The sequence below is a fragment of the Carettochelys insculpta genome, chromosome 4 (genome assembly GCF_033958435.1).
Source record: "Carettochelys insculpta isolate YL-2023 chromosome 4, ASM3395843v1, whole genome shotgun sequence".
Lineage (NCBI taxonomy): Eukaryota > Metazoa > Chordata > Testudines > Carettochelyidae > Carettochelys > Carettochelys insculpta.
In genome coordinates, this window is record NC_134140.1 from 83,346,813 (window position 1) to 83,370,771 (window position 23,959).

The 23,959-nt window shown below is 43.4% G+C and overlaps 1 protein-coding gene across 8 annotated transcripts in view; it reads left to right on the top strand.

Moving 5' to 3' along the window:
* The first annotated feature begins 1,979 nt into the window (after positions 1–1,979).
* The window catches only part of LRBA (LPS responsive beige-like anchor protein), a 657,226-nt gene continuing 635,246 nt past the window's right edge, over positions 1,980–23,959 (top strand). For all 8 annotated transcript variants that reach the window (XM_074993191.1, XM_074993193.1, XM_074993194.1 and 5 more), the window contains exons 1-2: positions 1,980–2,130; positions 2,353–2,750. In XM_074993191.1, coding sequence (XP_074849292.1) covers positions 2,523–2,750 — 228 coding nt within the window. In that variant the 5' untranslated portion in view covers positions 1,980–2,130; positions 2,353–2,522. The remainder of the gene's footprint in view (positions 2,131–2,352; positions 2,751–23,959) is intronic.

A 23,959-nucleotide genomic window follows, 5' to 3' on the forward strand; every position in this document is an offset into this window, starting at 1 on the left:
CTGAGTGCTTGGTGCTACACCCTGGCATATGGGTTTGCAGTGCCATTCAATAACATTTGACTCAGCTGCCCCTCATTCCTGATGAAGGAGAGGAGACTTGGCCAAATCTGAACATTGCTGTGACTGTATGAACACAGCCATAATACTTGGAGCTGGGCCCAGTTCCAGGGAACAAAAGCTGCTGGAGTTTACTGCTGCAATGTGAGATTGTGCAACACCAGCACCCCTTAAAGCTCTTCCTTAGGGCCTCCCACACCAGGCACAGGACTTGAGCCTCCCCAGAAGCCTTCTTTCTGCACAGGGCCTTTCATCCCCCAAGGAAAAAGAATGATTGGGGGTTCATATTCACCAGGAAAATACATAAAGGGTGATATGGAGGTGTTCCTGGGACTAATGGGAGGTAGCTGGGAATTGATGGGGGAGGAGGACTAGTAAAGGGGGATAGGCTTCTGGGGTAGTAATGCAAGGTTGAGAGGGGATTGCACAAAGGTGGCATTGTGGTATCTGGTTGATGGATAAAACAATGAGAAATTCCTGCAAAATCCAATGTAAAAATATAAAAATAATATTAAGAATTCTGTGGGGCTCTAGCTTTTGGAGGGCTGAAACCCAAGTCTTAAGACCCAGGGCTGAAGCCAAAACCCAGCTCTGGGCTGCAGAGCTCATGTTCCCTGACTTTAGCTGAAGTCTTTGAGCTTCAACTTGCTCCCCCCCACCTTGGGTGGAGCAGTGGGGCTTGTGCTCTGTCCCCACCCTCACCTGAGTTAGTGAGACTTAGATGGGCTTTGGGGTCAGTCCCCTCTTTTGGGTGTAATTAATAATTGTTGTTGTCGTCAGAAGCGGGTGGGGTAGTGCAATGCAGTTTGATAACCTCCACTCCACTGCAGTTTGTGTTGCACTGATTCTCTGCTCACCTGCTCACAGTGGTTGCAGGTGACTTGTGTCACTGCTAAAGTTTTAAAAATCAGTCTAAAAGGTGATCAGTTTGAGTCAGAGTTGAAGATAGCTATGTTACAGATTTCTAAAGGAATATGCTACTAAACTAGGTGATTGAAAGGTGAAAGCATTAAAGACAATCTACATTTACTTCACTATGCTGCCGACTGGTAGCACTTCTATCAGGTTGGCCAAAGAATACTGGCCAGTTGATTTCATGTTTAACCCAGCCAGTTCCATGCTTTGCACAGGAGATGCAAACTATTTTTTTTTTTTTAATTTTCAAAAGTGTCTTTCCATTAGAATTAAAACAATCACAGAATCACCCATGGAGAGCCAAGGTTGTGGACATAACACCAGGTCCAAAAGTAGCCTGAGGCTGATGCAAGCCCATAGATTGAAGTAAGTGTGCGGGACAAACCCCTGGATCATTCTCATGAAGTTGGGGATTCTTTTCAGGATTACAGCCGTGGGCTCGGCTGGGGAAAGGAAGGGAGAGAAGAGGGCTGAGGAAGAGGAGGACCGCAGGGAGACGGACCCGCTATAGCAGGAGAGAAAGGGAAGACACAGGAACGCCACCTAGGTAGGTTTCACACCTCTCCTGACTCTCTGCACCCTCCCCCCGCGTCATGGCAGCGACGGGCTTTCCGGAGTCGGGAGCAGCCCCTCGGGAAAGACAGCTCAGCCCGCTCTGGGCGCTTGATGATCAGTCACCGAAAGCTGACAAGCGACCCCGCCGTGGGGAGCTCCCTCGGCTGCCCTGACAACAGCCAATGCCGGGCCGAAAGTGCAGGCTCAGGCGGCCGCTGCGCTGCGCCGCAGCTTCCTGTCCCGGTAGCCGCCTCCGCCGCGGCCGGAGCGCGCGCCGCTCACCTGCGCACACCTGGCCTCGCGCCGCTGCGGAACCCCGCCGGCTCCAGCCCCCAGCGCCGCGCCGCGCCGCGCCCCGCCCCTCCCCTCCCGCTGCTGGCCGCGCAGGCGCACGGCTGCTTGGCTGGCCGCTCTCCGGGGGCTTAGCGCTGTCATGGCGGCAGCGAGCGGGTAGCGGCTCCGCGGACTGAGGCGGCGGCAACTTCAGGCTCCTGGGCGCTGCCTGAGCGGCGGGCGCGTCTCCGCTAGGGCCGGGCAACCCGGCTCCCTCCCTCCCTCCGGCGGCGGCGGCGTTGTTGCAGGAGAGGCGGGGAGCGGCGCTGGGTGAGTCTCAACTTCCTGCCCGGGGGGGGCTCGGCGGCGCACCTGCGCGCGGCCCGGCCCCTGCTCTCCCCCTCCCCACCCCCCCCGGGCCGAAGCAGGCGGCGGTGGCGGGCCGGGACGAGGCAAGTGGAGCCGGGCAGCCGCCGCCCCGGTGTGCGGGAGGAGGCGGGGGCCGTGGGTTACTGGCGGCGGGGTTCAGCCCGGCCGTGGTTTGCCTTTCAGGGCGGCGGCGGGAGAAGTTCGCAGCGCTCCCCGCGGTGCCTGGGCTTGTTCGCGAGTTGGAGCCGGGGAGAGACCAGCCACCTTGCCTGCCCTGAACGCGCTCCTCATTGGCTGCGGCGGCGGCGGCGCCTCGGGCGTCTCAGCTCGCGGTAACCTGAAGTTAGCTGGCTATGGCTAGTGAAGGCAAACAGGTTCTTCAGCCAACAGGTGATGGTGGAGGAGGAGGAGGAGGAGGGAAAGGGAAAGGAGCAAGTGCCAGTGAAGCGGGGAATGCGCTGCAGCCCTTGAACCCAGGAGTCCCTATCCGAGGCATCAGGATGAAATTTGCAGTGTTGACGGGACTGGTGGAAGTTGGCGAAGTATCCAACAGGGATATTGTAGAAACGATATTCAATCTGGTAAGCGGATCGTCTTTCTAACGCTCTTCAGGAGGTGGAAGGGAAATTAAAATACACAGGCAAGAGAAGCAAGTGCAAACTTGTGTTGTTTTCTATTGATTCTCCTTTACATTTAAGTTCTTGTGAAATACTCTTTAATGGATTCCAGCTAGAGACTCCCTCTGCTGCTTAAATTTTTCCCCGTGCTAAAGGTAATGTGCATGTCTATGTATTATTAACTAAGATTTAAAAATTCTACATGAGCGTCAATCTCGTTCACCTTGAGGGAAGCTGTAGCTTTTTTCACCATCGAAATGTAATTTAGTGTACGTTATTGTACACTAATGTAGTATACATTTAGTATATGCATCAAAATGTGATTTAGTATACACAGTTGTTCAGCATATTAATTTTTATTTGAAAGACTTCACACCAAGCCACGTTGTTTTTCTTCCTCAAAACTTTTCCATGATGAAGTGTTTATGAACCTCTAATGATTGTGAGTGGGTAATCCTTTTTCTTTTTCTTTCTTTTCTTTTTATACATGTAATTTTCATATTTTAAGACCATGGGAAAGCTATTTCATTTAAATATAAGTGTCAGTCACGCTTGATTAGCAAAAGTAAGTGGTCAACTGGCCTTTGTATTAACAAAGTAACCAGATGCATGCCGTATTGATTCTGCAGCTCAAAATAGCATAGTTTGAATAAAGAATAAACTTATCATTTTTAAAAAAAAAAACTTAGTTAAGTTTTATCAAGTTTACAAATCCTTGTTATTTAAACATTAGAGATAAAGCACTAATAATGAAACAAGTGAGCTTTTGTTTAGTGTAACAATATAGTAAAACAGTAATATAAGCATCAGGTTTCTTTTTGATGTGCTTTTAGTGGAGAAGACTTTTAATAGTTCATAATAAGCAATTCTGAAAACGGTAGATATTTCTTGTTCTGAGTAATCAAGAACACAGTAACAAAGAGAGTTCTAGTACGATATTAAGCTAACAGATGGAGCAGTTTTATCTGAATGTTTGACTCTCACTAGCGTGCCCCAGTGTTGGGTGTCTATATCTTCTTCTTCATTAAATTTTTACAATGGAATGCTACTTTTGCTTGTAGACTCTTGAGGTGCTAGAAATATGGATTGTGAACATGGTGGTGGTAGTATTTTTTGTGCTCGCTTTTGATGTGTGAAATTGAGGCTTCTGACAAAGCAGGAAGTGGAAGCACATGCAACAAGTTTAAAACTTGTAGCAAGAAAAGTTATTGCTGAAAGTATATTAGGTGTTAATAACTATATCTGTACTTCAGTTATTTTGTTAGCAGTGTGCTTTTGCTGGTACTTCAGATAGTAACCTTAACATCTACATTTGTTAATCTGTTTTAATAGTTTTTACAGTATCTTAATTTGATTGTTTATTGAAGCATAGTTTTAAATACATTTGTTTTGGGGTTGTCACATTAATAGCGTTTTCTGGTGACATGCTATTTTAGTATTAAAAGTTGCAGGACCAAGGAGATCATCAGTTGCACTAAGGATCATCAGAATATTTGAATGATTAATTTGAATCTCCTAAACTTCAGATAGGAGTAGGGCCAAGTCACAATCAGTATGTTTTCATAGAATCATAGAAGAGTAGGACTGGAAGGGACCTCGAGAGGCCATCGAGTCCAGCCCCCTGCCCTCATGGCAGGACCAAGCACTTTCTAGACCATCCCTGAAAGCCATCCATCTAGCCTCTTCTTCTTAAATATCTCCAGTGATGGAGATTCTACCACCTCCCTTGGCAATTTGTTCCAGTGTTTGATCACCCTGACAGTTAGGAACTTTTTCCTAATGTCCAACCTGAACCTCCCCTGCTGCAATTTAAGTCCATTGCCTCTTGTTCTATCCTCAGAGGCAAGGAAGAACAAGTTCCCTCCCTCTGCCTTATGACACCCTTTTAGATACCTGAAAACTGCTATCATGTCCCCCTTCAGTCTTCTCTTTTCCAAACTAAACAAGCCCAATTCTTTCAGCCTTTCTTCATAGGCCATGTTCTCTAGACCTTTGATCATTCTCGTTGCTCTCCTCTGGACCCTCTCCAATTTCTCCACATCCTTCCTGAACTGCGGTGCCCAGAACTGGACACAATACTCCAGCTGAGGCCTAACCAGCGCAGAGTAGAGCAGGAGAATGACTTCTCGTGTCTTGTTCACAACACAACTGTTAATGCATCCTAGAATCATGTTTGCTTTTTTTGCAACAGCATCACACTGTTGACTCATATTTAGCTTGTGGTCCACTATAACCCCTAGATCCCTTTCTGCTGTACTCATTCCTAGGCAGTCCTTTCCCATTCTGTATGTGTGACACTGATTGTTCCTTCCTAAGTGGAGCACTTTGCATTTGTCCTTATTAAACTTCATCCTGTTTACCTCAGCCCATTTCTCCAGTTTATCCAGATCCTTTTGAATTATGACCCTATCCTCCAAAGAAGTTGCAACCCCTCCCAGCTTGGTATCATCTGCAAACTTAATAAGTGTACTTTCTATGTCAATATCTAAATTGTTAATGAAGATATTGAACAGAACTGGTCCTAAAACAGACCCCTGCGGAACCCTGTAATTAACAGCCTCCACCACTTGGATTAAATATAATCCAGACAAATGGAAATTTTGGTTATGCTCATAGGAGGGAAAAAGCCCTTTTGGCATGTATAAGAAAATAAGAACATAGAATGTGAGAAAGTTATTGATATATAGATATGAATACACATACATAAAATCAGTAATACGCTTCAACATTTTTAAGAGGTGGAAGAGCCTGAGACCCAGCAGCAAACCATGCTGTGCTCCCCTTATGAAATTTTCATTGCCTCTGAGGGGGCCTGCCCCCACCCTCCCCACTTTGCGTTCCCCTGGCTTAGATGGCTTCTAACACACATTTATGCGGCTTCCCTGAATCGGAATGCAATTGAGGAGGAAGCTGAGTAGCTAAACCACTGTTATGCCCCACTGAGAAACTACACACTTGCACAGAGCCACAATTTCTTAAGAATGGTCATACTGGACCAGGCCAATGCTCCATTTAGCTTAGTGTCCAACCTTCCAGGTGCTTCAGAGGGAATGAACAGGCTCATCCAGTTGCAGCTTCTATTGATCAGAATTTTAGAGACAGCCAGAGCATGGATGACATAACTAACCATCTTGGCTAATAGCTGTTCCTGTGTCTGTTCTCCATGAACTCATCTAGTTTTTTTTGGAACATGGTTCTATTTTGGCCTTCACAACATCCATTGGCAGTGACTACCACAGGTTGATTGTGTGGTGTGTGAAGTCAGGTCTGCTGATGGAGGGGCAGGGGAGAGGAGGAGAAGGAGCATTTGCTCCAGGATTCATTGATTCAAAAGGGTCTGGGCCTCCCAATTGCCACTGCTGCCATCACAGCAGCAACTGTGGTTTAGAGTCCCAGGCCCTTTAAATTGCTGTCAGAGCACTGTGCTGCACACTCTGGGTGGCTCTGAAGACTGATTGGGTGATAGAGTCCACAGCATGCTCTGGGCAGTGCTAAGGGCATGCTGTCCCCAGCCCTACCCCTTCTGCCCAAGGCCTTCCCACTTCCAGGAGCATGGAGGCACCTTGCTCAGGGGCTCAGCAAATCTGTCAGATCCCTTGTGTGAAGCAGTAAGTACTTCCTTGATGTTTGTTTTAACCCTGCTGCCTGTTAGTGTTCTTGTGTGACACCTGATTCCTGTGTTATACCAAGGGATAAGTAAAATGTTCTTATTTGCTTTCTCTACACCGTTAATGATTTCATAGACTTCTATCATATCTATTTCTGTTATTTCTTTTCCAGATGAACAGTTCTTTGTAGGGAAGCTGTTTCAATCCCTAATCATTTTTATTATTGCTCTGTATTTTTTCCAAATTTAATACCTATTTTTGAGACAAGGCAGCTAGAATTTTATGAAATAGTCAAGGTGTGGATGTACCATGGATTTATACGTTGGAATTATTTTCTGTCGTAACCCTTTCTTAATGGTTCTTAACATTCTTGTCACTTTTTTGACAGTTGAGGCACATTGAGTGAAAGTTTTCAGAGACCTATCCACAGTGATTCCAAGATCTCTTTGTTGAGTGGACTGCACCATTTCTTATGTACAGTTAGGTTTATATTTTCTAATATGCATTACTTCACATTTATCAGTATTGAATTTCATGTGCCATTTTGTTGTCCAGGCAGACAGGTTTTTTTTTTAGCTCTCTTTGCAATTTTTAACTTCCTTCTAAACAGACTGCAATTTTGAGTTTTGTGTCATCTGCAAATGTGGCCATCTCCCTGTCTGTCTGTTTTCCAGATAATTTATGAATATATTGAACATCATTGGGTTACCAGTATATATCCTTGGGGGGGCGGGGGGGGGGACCTTGCTATATACCGCTCTCCACTGTAAAAATTAAGTGCATGTTCCAACCCTTTCTTTCCTGTTTTGTAAGGTGTTACTGATCTACAAGAGAATTATCCCTGTTTTCCCATGTTTGCCTATTTTGCTTAAGAGCTTTTGGTGAGGAACCATGTCAAAGACATTATGAATCTCCAAATATGCTATATTCACTGACTTATTCTTGTCTACCTGTTTGTTGATCCACCTCATAGAATTCTAATAGATTAGTGAGGCATGATTTCCCTTTCTAAAAGCCGCATTGATTGTTCTTCAATATACCGTATGCATCTCTGTGACAGTTCCTCAGATTTGTCACTTGAAAAGAATGAATGTGGGACTTTTCCTCATCCTCGGTAGTTTAGATGAATATAAGAAATTCATTTAGATTTTTTTAATGACCTTGTCTTCCTTGAGTGCTCTTTTACCTTGATTGTCCACTGGCCCCATTGGTTGCTTGGTAGGCTTTCTGCATAGATGTTCGATGTTAGCCAACCAGTTAGAGATTGAGCCAAAATAGGAGTGGATAGAGCACAAAGAGCCACGTATTAGATTTATTTTTAATACATTTATCTAGATATAACGTGTGGTTCAATGCCCCTCCCGTCCCCCCAGAGCGCCCCCCCCTTCTCTCACCCATTGCACCCACGCCTCTCACAAAGCTAGGAACCCCCAGCTCTAATCCTATCCCCCTCCCTTCTTCCAGAGCCAGGCACGTCCTGTCCATCATTCCCTGGTCTGCTCTAACTCAATGTCTGGGACTTGCCAGAGCTGCTGCCATGCACTTTTCCCTCTAGGTGCTGGGGCATGTGCGCAGAGCCGTGATAAGGACTCCCAGCCCACAGCTCAGAGCAGGAACTGCATTTCATTGCTCAAAGAGTCGTGTGCGGCTTGACAGCTGCAGGCTGGCTACACCTGTGCTAGTTACTCTTCACGTTCTTTTCTGACCTGTCTAAGTATACTTAACATTCTATTTTGCTCAGCAGGAATTGAGTTCCACTTTTTAAATTATGCTCTTTTTTTGACTAACTACTCTTTTGTACTACTGTTTAGCCCTGAAAGAGTTTTTGGCCTCTCTTACTTGTACTTTTTTGGGTACACACTTAATCTGAGGCTCCGATGTGGTGTTCTTAAAAAGTTTCCATGCATTTTGCAAGCATATCACTCTTGAGACTGTTGCTTTCAATTTTTGATTCCTCATTTTTGAAGTTAAATGCTACAGCACTGTTTTATTTTTTGGTGTTTCCCTTACAGAGATGCTAAATTTCATTGTAATGGTCACTACGACTGATTGAGTGATCTATATTCACCCTTGCACCAGATCTTGTACACCATTTAGGACTAAATCAAGAATTCTCTCCCTTGTGAGTTCCAGAAGTAGCTGCTCCAAGAAGCAATCATTAATGGTGCCTAGAAATTTTATCTCTGCACCCTATCCTGAAGTGGAGATGGTTTAAATATGAGGATATTTTAGATCCCCCATTATTATTGGGTTTTCCAAGTTTGTAACCTCTTTGATCTCCTGAGAATGTCACCATCCTAGTAAGGTAGTTTATTTCTGTTTTGTATATTATTTTTCAAATGTGGAATTTTTATCTAGAGGGTTTGTGGTACTGTTTGATTCATTTAAGATTTTTACTATATTTGGCTATGCTTTTTTTCCCCCCACAGGTGGTGCCACTTTCCTATCAGCATGACCTTCTCTCATGACTATATAGTTTGGAATTTACCATACTCTACCAAATTTTTCCAATGCCTGTCATATCAATATCTTGATTTAATACTAGGCATTCAACTATCCCTTTCTTAGTTGTTAGATGTCTTGCATTTGTATAAAAACAGTTGCATTTTTTCAATATGTAGTTTTCTGCCTTCATGTGCTGTAACTGAATGGGACTCTTTCTGTGTTTGACTGTTGCGCCTCAGTTCTTATGCTGATTGAATCCCAAAACTTTTGTCCTGAGAGATTGAGATATTACCGAAAAGGAACACATGAGGGATCAGGAGAGGATGCTGTAGCTGTTTTAGGACTAGGCAAGTAGGCATTTTTTGAGAACACCTATCATAGTGGAGTACTTTGTAAAACCATATGCTTAACATTTGGCGTATGTGAAATGGTGGGCAGCAGTGACAAGCTTGTGCAGATTGAATTTGAAAAGTAACTTTTAAGAATGGTGCTGTGATACTCTGTTTCTCATTTACTTTCAGAGCAAGTTTTCTCCTTTCACAACATACAAGATGTCTGCCCTTCTGTCAGTCCTATAAATTCAGCTTTGAATCTGAAAGTTGTACTTTTAGTTCTGTAACTAGTAATTTCTGTGGGGGAAATGTTTGCCCTCGTAGGGGGTTGAGCATAAGTGAATGAAGACAAAAATTCTTTTTCCCCCTCCCCCCACCTGAAGTGGGTTTCATTTATTTCACTAATTTATAGCTCAGCAGCAATAACAGGAATTAAAGCATGAAGGGGGGAAAACTATATTTTTGTTACCAAAGCAAGCAAACTTAGAACATACAGAGGGAGCAGAATTGAGTAGAAAAGTGTCATTACAGTGCTCAGAGCAAAATCTTTAACCATTACACATTAACATATTGGAATATTCCAATATGTACTGAATTATAATGTCTAGCATGCTTTGCAAATTAGCTGTTCATCCCTTGACCACCAGTGGGACAATACTACACTTTTAGAAAATCATTGCACTTTGTCTGTTCCCTGTGTGATGGGACTTGGGCCCCAACAAGTCTCATGCCAGCCCTGGTAACCCCATTAAATGGAGTTAGGAGCAATTTTGGGGTCCTAACCCGCAGATGGGGGAGAGCTGGATTAGTCTGATATGAATTTTCATGGCTTGTTAATGTTTCACTGTGCCAATCCAGTTTCCAAGGCAGCATTTCAGATTAAATGAAAGCATGCTGTAACTAAAGCATAATCTTCTCTAGGGTCAATGCCCCTTAGCTATAGTTATCCCCATTATGTCACTTCAGCCTACCTAACGTATGCATAAGGTAGCAGGTTTTAGCCAAGTTAGGTTTGCACTCTAAAAAAGCTCAGGAAACTAGCCAATTCACTGCATTTATATGGTTATGTGTAACTTCAGCCATATAATTTTCCTTGATTTCCCACCAGTCAGTGTGAGGCATAGAGCTAAAATTCAATTCAGTACTTTCAAAATGTTTCCCTCAATAGTCTTTCTGTTGAATTTAGCATTAAGCGAACCCACTAGTTCTTAATTATGGTGAGAGTATTAGTGCCAAGGATGGCTGCCTCCATTCTCTTTCTTTCGCCTTTCCTTCCCCAGTAATGCTGTAAATGAATTTGAGTTTTCTTGTGAAGTGTTGTGGTTCTCCTTTTCCCTCCCTAGTTCTGTTCCCTTGTGTACCTTGGCAGCCTGTTTACACTTTAAATCCAGTGATGCTGGGGATCCAATAATAGCACATGATTTTCTCAGACAGTGTTAAACATCAGTTCTATCTTGTAGCGTAAATAAGGCCTAACAGTAAGCATGAGCTGTGGCACAGGCTTGATTATGCAAATGTGCATGCATGAATTTAATTAGTTGAACACTGACATTGACACGAATACTACTCCACTGATATGGACCATACTTGACTACTAATGCATGTATGGGTTGAACATCTCTAGTCTGGCACTCTCAGGGCCCAACTGGTGCAAAAAAAGAGAATTTGCTGAACCAGAGGAGGTCATTATTGTCTAGCAGCATTACCCATCCTTCCACTGCTTACTGGGCTCTTAGAAGACAATTGGGATGAATTAGAGCTAAATAACAGCACAGAACACCAGGAGACAGGGGTGGTGGCTTCAACTTTAGGGGACCATGGGAAACTTGGCCACACCCGTAAGTGGACATCTGGCAAACTAAAATCATGCTGGACCATGGGTGTTACCAGAGCAGAGAATGGTGGACAAGAGAGATTCAACCTGTACCATTATGATATGTGTTGGTTGCCCAAATTTTGGGGGAGAGTTACACCTCCCTTTCCTTTTAAAGGAAATACCAGCGCTACATGTTGTAAGTGCAAGAATTCAGGGAACTTGTCTCTGAAGAAAAGGTTGGGGCCTTGCTGTGGTTTGAGTACTCCAGCACACACTAACAAGGGATGTACTTAAAGTCCTGAGATAGCTGGCTTATTGGAGGTAGCCTCACCGTTTGGGACAGAGAAAATATAGTTGAAGAAAATTTCTTGACTAATTAAAATTTTGGCTTCCAAAATGTTGTCATCACTTTTAAGCTTGTTTAGAAATTCGTTTAGTTTACTGGAAACCTTTACTGGAAGCCACATGGTTTAAAGTGCTGTGGGATTTTTTTTTTTTTTTCCATTTCTACAAAATCAGTTAAGTGTAATGGAACTTCCAGGGTATGGTTTCCATACCTGACTGTTACATCAGATGTGTCACAATCACCCATGTAAATCCCACATATGTAACCAGGGACTTCACCAGGTCATTTTCTATTGATCAAGCAACAAAGTTACTTTCTCTGCTCTTCTCCTTCAGATACACTACTGTTGTATTTAGCTCCAAGCTTACCTTACTAATGTAATTTTCTCATGGCAAACATTCATTGGAAACCTTACCACTTGAACCTCCCACTGTCGTCTTCAGTGGTCAGGTTCTCTGAAGCTGTTAACATCCTAAACTCTGTATTCATCACCTGTGTAAAGTAGTGGTGTGGGCTGAAGACTCAGCTAGCGAGTGGCCAAAACGTAGGTCTCATCAGTTTTTTAACAACCAAAGTATCGATAGTTTTTTTTTTCCTTTTTCAATATCTAAGCCAGCTAAGATGCTTGGTAGAGATCTGATTTGGAAGGAAGGTGCACAAGTATGTAAGAGCAGAGTTGCGGTTCTTAGGAGTATTACTTGCTTTTTCATTCTTTCCAATATTTTTGTCGTTTTCTAATTAGCATCTAAATTCTTTTTTCCTGGATTTTCAAACATAGTAACAGTAAGCACTCACGTAATGCTTTCTGTCAGTGGGACTCAGTGCTTAACACTTGCCTTGCAACTCTGCTGTGAAGTACGTAAGCATCCTTGTTTCTGATAGGAATTTGTACATTGAGTTGTTGCCTTTCACAGGAGGCAGTGCGATCTAATAGACTAGGTATGGAACAAGGAGAAAGTAGAACTGGTTGCTGATCCTGACTGCAGCCAGATTTCTAAGTCTTTGAGATGGTCACCTAACCTCTCTGACTTAGTTTTCCCATCTTTAAAATGTGGGTAATGTTTTTCTGCCAGTCAGATGACTTGTTAAGACATAGTTAAGGCATTCTGAGACCTTTTGAGTAAAGGGTATCGTAACAGGGTAGTCTGCGCCTATTAGAGGCATGGGACCTGGGGCCAGTCATCCCTGTTCTGAGGTAGAGCCCTGTGAAGAACAGATGAACTGAAGAACAGTTTTACAAGCACTTACTTGGCTTCTGGTAAAGGCGCTAAGGTCTCAGTTGAGGAAGGAAAGCTGCAGGAAGCAGGTTGGCTCCTTGGCAGTCAGTGGTGGAGGAGGGAACCTGTTGGGAATAAATGCAACCAGTGTTCCCTGTAAGCTAAGGACTTGGGTGGCTGCCAAAGAGAGATTCAGGTGCTGCCCAGCTGATTAGCAGAGCGCCCACCCACTGGCAGCATACTTTTCTATTGGTGGTGCACAGCCACGCATGTCTCAGTGCATGTGAGAAAATCTACTGCTCCTGTGGATGGAAAAAATTAGAGGGAACACTGGATGCAACTGCAGAAAACCTCAGGTTACCTGGGAAGGAGCAGCTGAAGTGTTTGACTTGATGGTATTGAGAAGTAAAGCAGAAACCCAAAGGTTTCTCCTTAACTGGAGAGAGAGGCCAGTGCTCTGTCTTATTGTAGGATACAAGTGTATAGCCCACAAACTGCAAACAACAGGTTTTGGGGGTTTCTGGTGCTCTGCCTTCATCATCAATCTGCTAGAGCAATTTTATTTATTTATTTTTTACTGTTTGATTTCATACAATCATCCAAAGCTTTCAATATGTATGTATAGCCTGTGGACTTGGTCTGCACTGTATTAATCATGTATCTTTTTCTGGTATAATCCACTATCTGTTGTACAAACCTAAAATATGGCACATTGTGTTCCAAAAAGGGCTTCCAGTGGGGACTTCCTGAAAAGACAGACTAGAAGAAAAGGGTGATTCATGTGTGAGGTGAAGATTACATATAACAAAAGAAGATCATGTCCTTAATCACTAAAATTGTGATTTATTCAGTTGCCTCTCAGCTTGATTCTTGTAGGCTGTGACTGAAGTTGGTCTTTCATGTCTCTCTCTCACTTCAGGTGTTTTGAAGTTTTTATGCTGACTCTTTACTTTTGAGTAATAAGTTTCTTACTAAACACCTTTTTCATTCTCAGTAAAACAAAAGGATGTTTTAGGAGCATGTCAGTGGGATAATTGAATGTGAAATAATAGTGGTTTTTGTGGACAATGCTTAGGGGGAGGCATGGAAGAAGGCATAGTGATAACAGTTGACATGGATGAACAATGTCAAGATTGGCATCAAGGCTGGGAAATATGGGAAGACATGAAAAGAGCTGATGATTAGATTAGGGAAGAGCAGAATTGTGCAGCGTGCTCAAAAGAGAGGACCAGGAAGTCTGCACTTTTAAAGTGGAAAGTAGGTAGATTTAAAAACCTGTGAGGTCAGGTCATACAGATAGGTAGTGAGATTTGACAGCTCTCTTATATGTACTGTCACAGCAGCCCATCTTTTGATTATTATTCAACACTGATTTCAAGATGTATTTCAGATAATGAAACCAAAATGTCCCCACGTATTGTTTCCATATTTAAGATAAATACAGCAATCCCTTCCTAAATAGATATTTAACATGGTATGCTAGCCCTGTTTTTCAGAAATATAACTTGTAAATGGTGTTTCTAATTGTTTTATTTTTATACTGTCTCGACATTCTTTATGATCGTTTAGGAGGATGGCTGCATTATATCATTGCATAGATTAATCAAGCTCCACAGCTTTTTTATTAGATGTGAAGTAGCTGTTTGCCACTCTTCAGTGTTTCAGTATACAAAATGTTTTGAGAATATATTCTGGCAAACTCTCCTGCACGCTTTGAACTTAATTCATAGATCTGTCTAAAAAGCTTTTCTTGTAAATTGGTCATTCTGGGGGAAAAAGATCTTGTTCATCAATCCTAAATATAGTTATATAGTAGGCTAATTTTCTGCCATTCAGGTATCTCCCTAAACCCTAGAGGCTATGTTGGCCTGATCACAGTAGTTTTGAGGGTTTTTTGGTAAGTTGACCTAATTATTAATTTCCAAATTTAATTATATTTTGCTTTAACTAATTCTCTCTCTTATACTGCAGATCCAGTATTGTATCATTTTATCTAATTACATGCCTATATTGCTGCCTTTTAAAAGATTGTTCAGAGGACAGTCTTTTCTATTATGGGTACGCATCCAGCCTTCATCTAGCTGAAAACCCTGTAAGATGGGCTGGGCAATAATTTATGATTGGGGGGGGGGCACTCCAAGAATTTGGTAAGTGGCTGGGAGCCTGAACTCTTCTATATTAATGGAAGAGATGCAATGTCTGGTATGGAGGCTGGGTGCAGAAGGGAGCTCAGGATAGGGGGCTGGGGTGCAGAAGGGGGCATGGGGTTCAGAGGAGAGTTTGGGTGAAGGAGATGGTTGTGACCTGGGGTGGGAGATTGGGGCACAAGATCTGTGTGGGGATATGGGTATAGCTGCAAGAGAGGATTTGGACCTGGAGGAGGGGCATAGGATGGAGTGCAGGGTGTTGGAGCATGTTGTGGTGTGGGACAGGAGTTCAGGGGTTTGAGTTGTGTGACCTGGGCCAGGGGATTGGGGTGCAGGAGTGGGGTTGTAGAGGTTTTGGGTTGTGACCTGGGGCAGAGGTACAGGAGGTGGAGCAAAGCAGGTTGGAGGGAACGAAGGGGTGGGGTGGAGGCTCTGGCCAGGAGTTGCTTACCTAGACAGCTCCCAGACAGCAGCCCTGTGGGACTTCAGACAGGCTCCCTGCCTTCCATCTTTGAGGGCCATGTGCTCTGTGCACTGCAAGCTGCTGGTTTCTGGCCAAAGGAAATGGTGAGATTATGCCAGTGGCAGGGGCAGCAAGTGAAGCCTGCCCACAGGGGCTCATGGCTCACAGAATGCATGGTCACAGCGTTCAGCTGCTTTGAACAGTGTGTGGGGGTGAGGAAGGCAGGGAGCCTCCCTGAGGTTCCCACTGGTCCATGAGCTGCTGGTGGCAGGCAGTGTTCCCTGTTAAGTTTTTTCCATCTATGGACAGAGTGATTTTTGTGTGCACTGAGGCATGTCATGGAAACCAGTTCAAGCCAGGGCAATGTGGCAGCAGCATCCCCATCCTTCCTAGTACCAGCACATATAGAGAGGCAACACTGTAGCCCAGCATTATGGGGAAAACTGGGGAGCAGGAGGCAGATAAACTGTCAGGCACCTGTCTGCAATAAACTAACAAATTTGACAGATGTTACTGCATGAGGTTTCATCTTTAGGATACGTTGTTTCAAATAGTTTATGTATGACTGTTTTGATACTTCTAGCAGGGCTGGAAGAAGCTTTTCCAAGAACTTTTCTAATGTTTGTGCAATGCCTTTCTGGGTCACATGACCAGAACTACTGTGGATAGTAACTAAGACAATTCAACCATGTTGAAATCCACTCCCTGAGAGGTACCTCCTCCTTGGAGAGGCTAGTGTATGTTCGTTCTGGACCTAAGAGGGATGAAGTTATAACTGTGGGAAGATAACCCAATTGTGTGCTTTTAGGACTAAGACCTACCAGAGCCCTAGATTTAAGTTGGGGCTAACTTTTGCTTTCTAGCATGCATGCAGATTTTAAATTCTTTGTATACTTTATAATGCTAACTTGTTATTGTAGGCAGGGTTTCAGTCATAGCTTTTGGAGAGAAAGTAAGGCACTGGCCTGTTCAGGCAGTCTGACTAGTGACATTGCAGTGTAAATCCAGAATGCTGTGCAGCATTAAAAATGTTTGTTATGTGGGAATGTAATGCAGATCTCTGCCCAAGAGGCTTGAGAGCTTGGAGCTGGAAATCATTCAAGTGGGTGGCACTGAGGGTTGAGGGAAAAGAGTGTAGGGGCAGTTACCCAGAAATGATGATCTTGGGATGTGGAAGAGATGGAGATTCTGCTGCTACAGAATTTCTGGGATCATGATTTACTGGAATGGGGAACTCTGACTGTCCAGATCTATCCTCTCAAGCTGACTGCAGACTCAGGAAACTGTCACGGTTTCTAGTTAGTTACCACAACTGTAAGATATGGTAGTACTATCCTGGAACATGAAGTAACTCTGTGGTTGCAGAATCACTGAATTCTTAGATTGGCCTTCTGTGTATTTTTCTCTTTTTCTTATTTTGAGACTTTACCATAATCCATTAATAAACAAAAGTACAAAATGACAAATTAAGAGACTACAATAGCATTTGTAATATAAGATTCTTCAGTTAAATATTGTGCTTGCTGTTTTCAGAAATTGCTGTTAGAAATAATTTCATCATTCCAAATATGGGTCCTTTCAAAAGAAGAGGCATATTTGGAAATGTATTTAGAAGACAAATGTGTTTAACTGCTATGTACCACGAACTCACTCTGGTAACAGAGTTTGGTATAAATTCTTAGCTGATGTACATACTGTTTTGTACATGATACAAAAGAGTTGACTCCTTATGTGTTCTGTAATACATATTGAACTTCTCTTGGCTGGCAGCATCCATAATCTGGTATGATTTTAGTTATCCGGATGACCATTTATCATGAGTGTGGCCAAGTTTCTCATGGCCCCATAGTTTTACAGTCACTAGTCCTGGCTCTCAGTGTTCTGTACTGTTATTTAGCTGTAATTAACTTCTCAGTGTCTGAGCCCAGTAAGCCGTGGAGGCAGTAGTAATGCTGCTAGACAATATTGACTTCCCATGGTCCAGCAAATGGTCTTCAGTACTTGTTAGGTCCCAAGAGTGCCGGACAAGAAAAGTTCAACCCGTATTATTGCAGGCATGTTTTGTTGCATCATCTCTAATACAGGCTACCCTGTAAACAACCTTTAAAAAGTAACTTAATGTATTACAATAGTATGTAGACACAGCAGAGAACAAAATAGGAGCTTAAAATTAGATAGCTAAATGATTACTTAGCCATTTAAATAAGTTGCCTGACTTTCAGAAGTATTGAGATCTTAGAATTTAAGTATTTGAATCTGAAGTGATAAATATTGGGGAATGGAGGTTAAACTTGTCTAGGGCACCTTAACTTTACTTTCACTAAAATGCCCCTCAGTGGCTTTAGAAAAACAAGCAAAGCCCATTAGTGTTTTCCAACTTTTTTGCCCGAGATAACTGCTGTGCATTTAATTCTCCAACTTAACGGAGTGTTTGTTTGAAAAATGCTAGCAGTTTTTAAACTTTTTAGAACTTTCTTTTTGAAGATGGAGTAGTTATTCTTAGCCTGCAGAAGTTTAAAACATATTGTTGAAGTAATCATTACTTTTTATTTCCCTCTTGTTTTGAATAATTTTTATTTGTGGCGTCTGTTCATTTATTTCAAATTTTTAAAATTACTTAAGTTTTGACTACTTCTGGTTCTTACCTTTCGCACTTTTTCTGTGGCCTTCCTTAGTATTTTTTGTCCCCTTACCTGCCTATGAGTGACTGTTGTATAACCACACACAACAAAACTTACTAGTATCATCGTGAAGCATGCTCTTTAGATTTGAATAGGACCTCCTTGTTTTTCATTTCCATGTGAGCAACTGGTCTCTTATTTGAGGTCAATGTAATTTAGGACAGAACACTTTGAAACCCCTCAAACTTAGTGATGTTGTAGTTTAGCTGGCAGTTGAGTACCAAAGCACTGGGGAGACATGAGCTCAGTGATCTGTTTCTGGCAAACATGATGCTTTTTCCTTTTCCAGGGCAGCATCTACGCTACGTTCCTCTTTCAAAAGACGAATGAAAATGAGGGAAATTGAAAATGCAAATGAAATGCCAACTGACAACTCTTGCGCTTCATTTGTATAATGTCATCTGATTGCTTTTTCAGATGAGATTTTTTTTCAGAAAAAACTCCAGTATAGGTGAGTTCTTTCCGGGGGCAGAGGGGAATCTCTTTTTCGAAAGAACCCTGTAAACCTCATTTTTTCCAGGAATAAGCATCCTTTTGAAGAAGGATTTTTCTTTTCTGAAAGAATCCCCTCTACACTGCTTGAGATTTTGTAAATCAGTGCTTCATTTGCATTTTTGATTTCTCTCATTTGCATTCCTCTTTCAAAAGAGGAATGTAGTGTAGACACAGCCCAGTAGTTCCCATAGTTTTTGTAAAAACACTTGGCAATGTGTCACTACTGTTGTCAGTAATACATTGCTTCGTCCTGAATGGTGCCTGGTTTTGGCACTGACCTTGAGGCTTCAGTTTTCTAGACATATTATGAAGGAATACCTAATCTTTATTACTGTTTCCAGGAATCCTCAGTCCTACAGGCTGAGTTGTATATTAACTTGTCTTGATTTTTTCATTTAAAGTTTAAGCAAAAATATTTTCTTTACATTTCTCATGATTCAGGGCTAGCTGTACCGTTTTTTTTTAAAACCTCTCTGATCTCTTCAAGTGCACCCATACAGTTAATGGACTGGCATCTTCTCCTTTCAGAGTGGAAACCTGTGATTCTTTCACTCTTATACCAGGCTCTGGGCTATAGTACCCTGTGTACCTATCATAATTACTCAGCAGGTCAATGGGGTTTGGCTGTTTTGTGTGCTATGACCAAAATACAGCGATCTGAAATAAACAAAATATATTTAATCAAATATATTTTTGTTTTGAAAAAAAAAAATCTAATCACAGTAATCGGTACAAATCATGGGGAAAGGGGTTTCAAGCAAAATAAATTATCTACCAGCAAGATAGTTGAACTCAAAATGGTCAGAGGCAAAACTTCAAGGCAGTGAACATCAGCATTGTCTTGTAAATATCTGGAGTTAGGCTATCTGAACATGAGGTTGCCTTTCTTGCTTATGTGCTGCTATTATCTGCTTGAATTAACCTTTTGTAATCCTTTAGCACACACAAATAAATGAACATATATTAAGAAGTTTACTGTCGGCTCCCGTGCCCTTTGCATCTCCAAATAGTGTTGTTCTCATATTAAAGCAGTTATCTTACCATAAACAACAATGTGACTAGATTTTAACTTCACTTTGATTTTTAACTCAGCTACATTCTGCAGGTTGTACCTCTCTGGTCTGGGACTCTTGGGACCTAACTGGAAATGTTCCCTCTAATCTCTTCCTTCCAGGGCAAGGCACAGGGTGGCTGTGGAGTCCCAGGAGCACAGCCCCATAGGTGCACTTTGAATGCTTCAGCAGTTGGGCTGCACTCTTGGCCCCCAGGCTAAAGGGCTCTGCAGCTACCCTACCTTTTCCCCAAAGTGCTTCCTGGCCTTTCTGCCTCTCTGAGCCTGAGTACAGCAAATGAGCTGTTTGTACTGCTCTGGAAGCAATGGGAGGGCAGTGGAGGAGTTGCTGACATCAGGGCCCAGCTTTTACCTGAGAGTGCTCCAGCTGGGGAGCACCCATGGGAATACCAGACCATAAACAGTGCTAGACTATGAAAATCCGCTGGACCATAGAGGTTGAACCTGCACTACTCTCTACTTAGTCATTACAAGTTTTCAATCTTTTTTTTTAAATTGTAAGGTAATTCAGCCAAGTCACTGATCCAATATTCATTTAAGGGTTTGGAAATTAGGCCTTTTTTACCTCTCTAAAATAGAGGTAACATGCTCCTATGCTGTCTCAGTGATTTCCATATCAAAGGTGCTTAATGTACAGTGTAGCAAGGTGCTCCCTTGCTTCTGTCCTAGACTGTAGGGTCTAGGCTGCAGCTCCCTCTACTGTCCTGGTCAGTTGGGTGGTCTTCCCTACTCTAGTCCCAGCCAGGGCTAGTAGCTTGGCTGGCGGGGGCGGGGGGGGAGGAGAGGAGGGAATCCCAACCACTTCCCCCTCCCCAGCTCCCTTACCAGTGGGTACTCAGCTCCTCACAACAGCTCTCCAAACTCCTCCACATGCTCTCCGCCTCCCTATTTGTCTTGGCTGCTTTTAAGCCTGCTGGCAGTTGAATCAGCTGGCTCTCATTAATTGATTGCCTGTTGCCACACCCTATTGTCTCCACCTGGAGTTTAATTAACTCTTTTTGCTCTTCCCCTAGCTGGGTGCTGAGCTGCTTTCCACCTGGGGTCTGCTGGCCTGACCCTCTTAAAATAGGTAAAGTTCATTTCATCTGTCAGCACTGCAAACTCAGCGGAATTTCTGAGAGTCAAGCTGTTTTTTTCCCCTCATCATCTTTACCAAATAAAGATTCTGTAGGCTGAATTTAGCCCTTATTATACAGGCTGAACCTCTCTAATCCAGCACCCTCAGGACTGACTAGTGCCAAATGACAGAATTTGCTGGACCACAGGAAGGGTAGTATTTTCTAGCAGCACTACCAACCCGTCCACTGCTTACTGGGCTATTAAAAGACATTTAGGGGTAAATTACAAGTAAAATAATATTACAGAACACTGAGAGGACTGGTGACTGTAAACAGACTTTGTGGAACTGTGGGAAATTTGGCCAAATCCATGATAATTTGGCTAAGTAAAATCGTGCTGGATTATGAGTGTTGCCAGATGAGAGAGTGCTGGACTAGAATGGTTCAACCTGTATTTGTACTCTGTACTTGGTGATACTGTGCAAGCTGAAATTTTTTTTGGCAAGTATCCAGGAGTCACTCTTCAGAAACTGTGCATAAATACAGAAATCTTGAGTTCCAGCATTATTTTCCTGGCAACAAATAGTTATGAAAACCACTGGCAAAATGTCCTCATTTTCCGGATGTTCTTTAATGGCGGGTCTCTGCAAAGGATAACTGACCACTACTGCTAGTATTAAGTAACAGATGTAATACAATACTGTGGTTAAAGACTGCAAAACTGTTGATGACATGTGGGAGTCTGATTCCACATGATGGGGTTTGTTTGCTTTTTAATAAAACAGGTACAATTTATATACAAGAAAATTTATTAAAATTTTAAGGCATCAAAATTGAGAACTCAAAAGTAAGGAAATGACTGGATGAAAATTGCTCTTATGACAGTTTTCTTTTTGTCTGCTGTGGTGGATCGAATTACCTGGGGTTGTCACCTGGTGTGCTGAGCAAGCCACTGGGCCTTCCTGCTCTCAGGAGATCCTCACTCCCCTGTCTTTCTGAGCCAGAAGCTCTGATCTCCTCTAGCCAAGGTACAGGGTTGGGATAACTGCCCTCCAGCAGAGCAATGCAGACATTGAACTAACTCAGTTTTGTGGGAGCTGAATGCAACCCCCAAAAGGCACCAAAACCTGGAATAAATCTGTCTTACTCTGTGTAAAAGTTTTACACAAAGAAAACTCATAAGGTCAGCCCTCTTTATCAGTGAAAGAGAGAGGTGCACAGTGGTTTGCCCCCCACCCTCCCGTAGCAATTATTTATGCTGGTCTTGATAATAAACAAGAGTTTTTTGTGAAACCAGATCCAAGTAATTTTGCCAAGCTAAAATAAACCATCATGGCAACTAATTCCAATACACTGAGAAGATCATTACATGCAAATTCATGCTCTAATTACCTCTTTCACAAACTAAGCAGCCTGGTAGCTTGGGAGGATGTGGCCCATTATCAGCGGTTAATTTGGAGTTGTGAACATCAAGAGAGGAGAAATCAGGTCAGTTCAGTTGGGGAGGATGTGGCCCTTGATCAGTGACTAATGTGGAGGTGTGACTTCATGTTCACGCCTCCATATTAGCTACTGATATTAGGCCACATCCTCCCTGACTGAACAGACCTTTGTCAACTCTGGCACTCCCCTTGACTGAGACTTCACTCTTTTCATAAGCCCATATATTTTAAACCTTCCTCTGGAACCCTCCCCTACTCATGCGTCTGACAAAGTGGATCTTTGCCCAAGAAATCTTACACTCCAAAATATCTGCTAGTCTAAAGGTGCCACAGAACTTCTCATTGTTAAAAATTGATTTCCTGTCTCTTGTTTGTATTCCACAGGAGAGTTGAATAGTCTACCAAAACAGTAACTAAGCATGAGCTTTCTAAGACTGGCTTCATGCTGCATCACGAAGCTGCTGGGAATACCAAAACAACTTGGTGAAGTGGGGAGAGGGCTGGATTCACCATACCCTCCCTCTTAAGAGCAGTGGGATGTGGGAACCAGGCCAAGCTAACACTCTGTCATGGTGACCCAGCACCTGGCTTCAGCACCCTATAGCTCAGCTCCCACAGAACTGAGTTAGTTTGTCTGCATTGCTCTGCTGGAGGGCAGTTATACCAACTCTGTACCTTGGCTAGAGGAGATTGGAGCTTCTGGCTCAGAAGGACAGGGAAGTGAGGATCTCCTGAGGGCAGGAAGGCTCAGTGGCTTGCTCAGCACACCAGGTGACAACCCCAGGTGATTTGATCCACCACAGCGGACACAAAGAACATGGGTCACTATTACATTTCAAAAGGGTTGCCATTTCAGCTGGAGGGCGGAGAACTGCATAACTGAGGAGCAACACCCAGCTCAGGTGAGGTGGGACCCTGAGTCTGAGGTTGGGAGGCAGAGCTGATCAGCTCCCTGGCTTTCAGCCTCTGCAGGAGATGGGGCCCTGCAGACCCCTGCAGGGTTCTTGTAGTTGGCACTGCTGGCTGGATCTCTGCCCCAGCTGATTCCAGCTGTGGGGGTCCCTGTGCTTCTCCTAGCTCCCTCCAGCCTGTGAGTGACTCCAACCCTGGAGTGTGACTACCTTAGACCCCTTCAGCCCCTGAGTGACTCCTAGACCCTCAATATGACTTCTCTGGCCCTTGAGTGTGACCCCTCAAGCCCCTGATTGTGGGGTTTAAGCCGGGGGAGCAGTTTGGGGATGAGGGTCTTTCTATCACAACTCTGACTATAGTAAATGTGGTGGTGGTGGTGGTGGTGGTGGTTTTTTAATATATTTCCCCCTTTCTCTGAAGTAACTATTATGAATGTAAACATGAAGGGGCACAGTTTTATCTTCTTGCCTCTGGTGCAAAATTATCTAGTTATGGCTCTGCTCTCCCACTTCTCCCCCCACCACCATTTTTGAATTGTTTTGGGTCACCAAGTCTTCCTGAATTGTCGAAATGGGTCCCCCCCCAGAAAAGGTTGGGAACCGCTGGCATAGGGGTACCACTTATCACCATAGAAATGGAAGGGGGGTGGGGGGAGAAAAAGACACTTCCACTTCAGAGTCAAGCCAATGATAACGTAACTCCGTAACCCATCTCCTCAACAACCACGTAAAGCATGGGTGCACAAAGTGAGGGGTGTGAAATTTCATATGCGGGGTGCAGCACGAGCAGTTTCTGGGTCTCAGGCTCATCTATCTTATTAAAAAGTTGAAATATTACTGTTTTATGTATGTATATTCACATTTACATTCTACATACAGTAAAATTCCTTTAATCCAGCCTCTGATGCTTCGGATAATACATTAAAGTTTGATGGTCTGGCACATCTGGCACGAGGCTCACTTGCTAGCCACTCAGGCAGCATGTTCTGATGAGTTTTGGTAGGGGAGTGGGCAGAGTGAATGTACCTGACTCCTGAGGCTCAGATGCTAGGTGTGTTAGTGAGTTTTGTGATTTGTTTCAGTAGTGGACTGTCGGGAGTGAGTTTACGGCATCAGCATGGTCTATTTGCCATCCTCCTG